The following is a 6,143-nucleotide window of genomic DNA, read 5'->3' as shown; positions in this document are numbered from 1 at the left end:
ATGTGGAGAGTGTGCATATATGTGTTTTCTAATGTGCCAACAGGCCAAATCTACCCAATTCGAGTGCTGAATGGCACAAACTAGGGGTGAGGCCAAAATATCTGCTACTGATGTGGAGAGTGTGCATATATGTGTTCTCTAATGTGCCAACAGGCCAAATCTACCCAATTCGAGTGCTGAATGGCACAAACTAGGGGTGAGGCCAAAATATCTGCTATTGATGTGGAGAGTGTGCATATATGTGTTCTCTAATGTGCCAACAGGCCAAATCTTCCAAAATCGAGTGCAGAATGGCACAAACTAGGGGTCAAGCCGAAATCTCTGCTACTGATGTGGAGAGTGTGCATATATGCGTTCTCGATTGTGCCAACCGGTACATTACACCCAATTCGAGTGCGGAATGACACAAACCTAAAGCCTAATAGGTACCCTACATACTGTATTACTAACTTTTCGCTACTCTACAGATGCACCCCGCTCAACAGGCTGCGTTATCAACATCTCTCCTGGCACAACAAAGTACTGGACTCCAGAGTGTGAAGACGCCAAGAGGCCATTCACGGGCCAAGTGTTCACTACATTGGAAGCTGGAATTACGTATTACCAAACTTACGCAACGAGTACAGGGTTTGACATCCGTTGTGCATCCGAGAAAAGGGACTCGTATGGAAGGATCACATGGAAGTATGTGCTGTGCTCACGTGCCGGATTCAAACTCCCTACAGGCGAGGGGGATGGCGTAGGCATTCTGAAAAATGATAACAACAACTCAATTAAAAGGCGCCGTGTCACAAATAGAGTGGGGTGCAATGCCAAAATAATATTCAAGAGATTGGACAATGATAGGTTTGAGGTAAACTCAATCGAGGAACGCCACACCCATTCTTTATGCACACCAATTTCAAGACCATTCATGAAGGCAAATCGGAAGCTTGACATTGGGCACCAAAATTTCATTCTCAACTGCTCAAATGCAAACATCGGATCATGCAAGAGCTTTACACTATACGAAGAGATGGTAGGTGGTTTTGAGAATGTTGGAGCTACAGTAACAGATTTTGGCAATTCAAACGAGATATAATGGCATATATAGAAGACACCGATGCCCAACTCGTGCTTGATAAGTATATGGAGAAGAAAAACGCCTCACCTGAATTCTATTTTGCCCATGATGTTGACGAGCTGGACCAACTGTGCCGAATATTTTGGGCCGATCCTAAAGCACGCCACAATTTCAAGCTATTTGGTGACACTATGTCATTCGACGCCACATATGGTACAAACAGGTAAAACCAAACTACATAAATGCACCCTGCAAATGCCGTACGGGCACACAGCTGCACAGTACAACACCTGAAAACGCCCCTAACACCGAAGGCTACCGGGCACATGTGTGCCCAGCTGCCACTTGTTGTGTGCCATCCGTAGTACACAATGCATATACACAGGCAATGCCTTCCTGCAGTACACTGTGTGCACCCCCATGAATTTACTGCCTTATCGATTTACCCTACTAAAACAAATAACTAACTACTAAAAAACGCCCACCCCCTTGATCTGTCCCATGCAGGTACAAGTTAGTGTTCGTGCCATTCACCGGGGTTGACCACCACAAGAAGAGCGTGACATTCGCAGCAGGACTAATCGCCCGAGAAGATGTGGACTCCTACACCTGGCTGCTAGAACACTTCAAGAAGGCAATGGGAAAAGTTCCGGCATGCACAGTTACTGACCAAGACCCCGCAATGAAAGTTGCAATAGCCAGAGTATTTGATTCAACTCGACACAGATATTGCATGTGGCACATCATGACAAAGGTCTGCGAGAAGGTAGGGCCAACACTAGCTAAGAGTGAAGGATTCCTATCAAGCTTAAACAACGTGGTTTGGAATGACACGCAAATAATTCAGGAATTTGAAACAGCCTGGCAAACAATTATGGTGAAATATCAGCTAGTTGAACACAAATGGTTTACCCACTTGTTTGAGATACGTGCACAATGGATACCAGTATTCTTCAACGACGTGTTCATGGGAGGCTTGCTAAGAACAACATCAAGATCAGAGTCGGAGAATAACGTTTTCAGCAAATGCACTTCCCCCCATCTAAGTTTATCAGAGTTCTTCACAAAGTTTGAGAAAGCAATATACAAACAACGACACTACCAACTGCAACTAAACGCAGAAAACGAGGGCAAATTCCCAGATGTGAGGACACCATTTTTGATAGAGCGTCAAGCCGCCACAACGTATACCATCGCAGTGTTTTATGATGTCCAAAAAGAAATTGCAGACGCGTGCTTCGCATCCCAAGTTATTAAGAAAACAATTGAAGGATGCAACATTCACTTTGATATAGAAGACACAGACAAGTCGACACATTCAGTGGAGTACAACTCTACAAACAGAACAGTACAATGCACATGCAAGATGTTCCACCGGATTGGGATACAGTGCAAACATGTGTTCTTGGCATTCAAGGCTGCAAATCTGGACCGAATACCTAGCCAATACATCTTACCACGATGGTCACGCAATACATGTTGGCCCCACACAGAGATCTACGCAAACAACGACCAGCATGATACCCCGGAACACGCGAACGGGAATACAAGAATGGGGACCGTATTTGATGAGTTCTTCAAGTGTGTCGGGTATGCATATGGTAACAACGATAAAATAACAGAGTTGGCACAGCTACTAAAAGCGCACCGAGAGAAATCAGCTGAAAGCATATCCCAAGACAAGCCCAGAGCATCAAAAACGAGATCATACGTAGCTTCTGTGGGTCCACCTCATCACCAAACATCAAGGTCCACCCCCCTGCAATTGCTAAGAACAAGGGTTCTGGAAAGCGTTTCAAGTCAGCAAAGGAGATTGCATCAACACTAGCTGCAAAGGGGGAAAGGAAGTGCCGGACTTGCAACACATACGGACACCATGATAGTCGCAACTGCGCGCTACGAAAGAAGACCACAAGTCACAAGTAGGAAAGAAGAACTGTGCACCTGAGACTACGGGCATGTGCCTGGCTGATCAACCGCCAATAATTTTATTCACATTCTTTAATCATGTATTCGTGTACAGATAACTAGCTACTCACTCCATTTAATATAGCAATATATGCGTCCAATTAATTCCATATGTCTTAATTTAAGTATCTATATCCAGCCATGCGCTGACTCTGTGCACCTAAAACTACTCTGAGGGCTCCCAAGAACCAGCGACAACCAGGGTGTGCCCGAACGTCTAACAATATGTGCCATCCTTGTCAAACTGACCAACAACGACAGTAGCGGACAGACTGAAGTTGGTGTGCACATTTTAGTAAACATGTGTGCCCTGTATTGGTCCTAAGAAGAACCTACGGCCATTGTGCACACTAGTTAATATGCATGTGCCATACGCAACTAACATGAATGCTTCGTACTGGCCAGTATGGGCTGGAAGACAAAAAAAAATGCCATTACGCAGTTTGGAAATATGACTACACGAAACGGCCTATGAAACCCTGGGCATGCACATTAGAGAAAACATCTGTGCCCTTTATTGGTTCTAAGAAGAATCTACGGCCAATGTGCACCCTAGTTAATCTGCATGTGCCACACACAACTACCATGAATGCCATGTACTAGCCGGTATGCTCTGGAAGACGAAATGAAAACCCATTACGGGCTGTGGAGTTGGAGCTAATGCCCTGCTGTGCCCACCCACTGAACCGTATGTGCCATCATGGGGAAATGTCCCACACCGATAGTAACGGACACACCGAATTTGGTGTGCACATTTGAGTCAACAACCGTGCCCTGTATTGGTTCTACAAAGAAACTACGGGCAATGTGCACACAAGTTAATCTGCATGTGCCAACCACAACTAACGTGAATGATATGTACTAGCCGATACACTCTGGAAGACGAAATTAAGTGCCATTACGGACTGTGAAGTTGTAACTACACGAAACGGACTACGCAACACTACACATGCACATTTGACACACCATCTGTGCTCTTTATTGATTCTAAAAACACACTACGACCATTGTGCACACTAGGTAACCTGCATGTGCCAGACACACTAACATTTATTACGTACTAGCCGGTATGCTCTGGAAGACGAAAATAAGTGCCTTACGGGTTGTAAAGTTGTAACTAATGCCCTAATGTGCCCGCCCGACGGACTGTATGTGCCATTCAGTTTTGACAACACCAATATGGAACAACAAAATGAACCACAACTCGTAAAGGAAAAAACAGACCCAAAAATCCAGTATTAAAAAAACAACAACCGGTAACACAAAACATATTCACCAAACAAACCGAAACAACCAAAACATACTAATCAACAAACAACGAAACATAACCCTAAAACTATCTTTGTTCAATGTCATCACGGTATCCAACTACACTACAAATGTTCTTGTGATGGTGAGCATTAATCTCATTCGTCAAAATCTGCCGCATATAAGACCTCCTCAACAAATCAAGACCACCAGTATCACCCTTCTGTAAACCGCAATCCCATGCAGTCACTGATTCACCCAAAAACGACTCCATATGCCGCATTGCAAAGACCCCACAATCCACTTTGTTACGTGCATCCCGCCAGCGCATCTGCATCCTTCTTGGAATAATCCTTCGTACAACGGCCCCATAACGCAAATCAACCTCATCATCAAGGAACACAGACAAAAAATCTTTCTGTAAACACACAAAGATAACAACAAAATAAGATAAATTAAACGACATGGATAAACAACCAATTTGATCAAGACAGTGCACACAGGAACACACTAGTGTGCCACACCGTCCAAGGACCAATCACACCCAAAAGACGTGCACTGACACAAATATGTGTGTGCCGTATGTAACAAATGATTACAAAACTCATAGTAAACCCAATTGACAAAAGAGAGGGATAGAGCCCCGCAATAATAAACACACAATGCGTTGTCGGGAAAAATGGGATAACAAAACACATACCAACACCTCAGGAGTCGCCCCATACTTGTCCTCGTTAGTCATAACGACCGAGGAATTGTCAATTATGTCAATTCGTTTCCGCACCATGTCCACACTGATAACATAGTAGTGCCCACTCTGCACAATACCATGTCAACACTCCGCCACGAATCATGAGGAGACAACTTCATCCCCGCATCCATCCTCTCAGAGAACCAATCTAACCGGCATGCACGCGACTGAGTTTGTGACACCACTGTATTGAGCTGGACACATATACAGAACACATTTAAATACCAACACACCCAGCACCACACCTTTTATGTAACACAAAAACGCAAAAGGGACAAAGGAAAGATACTGTGGTCTGAATCCCCGAAAAAAACCGCCGAGGAGAGCCCTCAGGCCTATAAATCTCTCTAACGTTCAGAATGCAGGACCACACATCAATTACAGCGACCCGCAACTGAGACCCAACTGCCAGGGACAACACATCCTCACGGGTCGCAGCCCACCCATTGAAGTTGAATAGTTCCTCATGCCTAAATTTAAACGGCACCACAAGATGAATTTAAAAACAACAACAAAATCAACTACCTAAGAGTGGGAGAAACGAGAGACTGGGCCGCATATGTTAGTGTCCTATGTGTGGCAGTGTTTGATTGATCGGGTTGTTGAGAAGGCCCGGGCTGTGGCGCGCTCTGTTTTGGAGTTGATTGAGGTGATTCATGAGGCTGGTGGGGCTGAGTCTAGTGCACATTCGGATAGCCTCACCCAGGTGTTGGGCGCTTCGCATTTGATGCTAGGGAGGGGCGTACAGAAGGCTGGTCAAGGTGTGGATTCTCAGGGCGCTACACAGTCGTTGTTCACGCCGTCTCAGGATGCTTTTTGGGCTAACCCGGAGAATGTGAGTGCACTTGGAGAGATTGAGTGTGCCATTCAGGAGCGGAATGCGATGCATGACATTCCGTCTTTTAGCCTCGGGTTGACTCAGGATTGGCCTTCGCAGCGGTGGGATGAGGTTGTGGATGTGGGGCGCCAGTATGATGATGTTTCCAGGGTTGTTGATGTTGCCCAAGTTGATCCACCGAGTGTCCGTGAGAGCGATGTTGATCCATTGTGCACACTAGTTAATATGCATGTGCCATACGCAACTAACATGAATGCTTCGTACTGGCCAGTATG

General features: G+C 45.3%; 2 protein-coding genes across 2 annotated transcripts; one reads left to right on the top strand and one right to left on the bottom strand.

Moving 5' to 3' along the window:
• The first annotated feature begins 1,080 nt into the window (after nucleotides 1-1,080).
• On the top strand, nucleotides 1,081-2,891 carry LOC109173370 (protein FAR1-RELATED SEQUENCE 5-like). Its single transcript, XM_019322605.1, has 2 exons — nucleotides 1,081-1,286; nucleotides 1,571-2,891. The coding sequence occupies exons 1-2, from the start codon at nucleotides 1,081-1,083 to the stop codon at nucleotides 2,889-2,891; spliced, it is 1,527 nt and encodes a 508-aa protein (XP_019178150.1).
• A 1,476-nt stretch (nucleotides 2,892-4,367) lies between these two features.
• Nucleotides 4,368-5,066, bottom strand: LOC109173369. Its single transcript, XM_019322604.1, has 2 exons — nucleotides 4,980-5,066; nucleotides 4,368-4,697 (listed from the first exon to the last, which is right to left on the bottom strand). The coding sequence occupies exons 1-2, from the start codon at nucleotides 5,064-5,066 to the stop codon at nucleotides 4,368-4,370; spliced, it is 417 nt and encodes a 138-aa protein (XP_019178149.1).
• Nucleotides 5,067-6,143: the final 1,077 nt, after the last annotated feature.

This window comes from Ipomoea nil, unplaced genomic scaffold (genome assembly GCF_001879475.1).
Source record: "Ipomoea nil cultivar Tokyo-kokei standard unplaced genomic scaffold, Asagao_1.1 scaffold0480, whole genome shotgun sequence".
Taxonomy (NCBI): Eukaryota; Viridiplantae; Streptophyta; class Magnoliopsida; order Solanales; family Convolvulaceae; genus Ipomoea; species Ipomoea nil.
The sequence above is the reverse complement of the archived record's forward strand: the minus strand, read 5'-3'. Positions and strand labels throughout refer to the sequence as shown.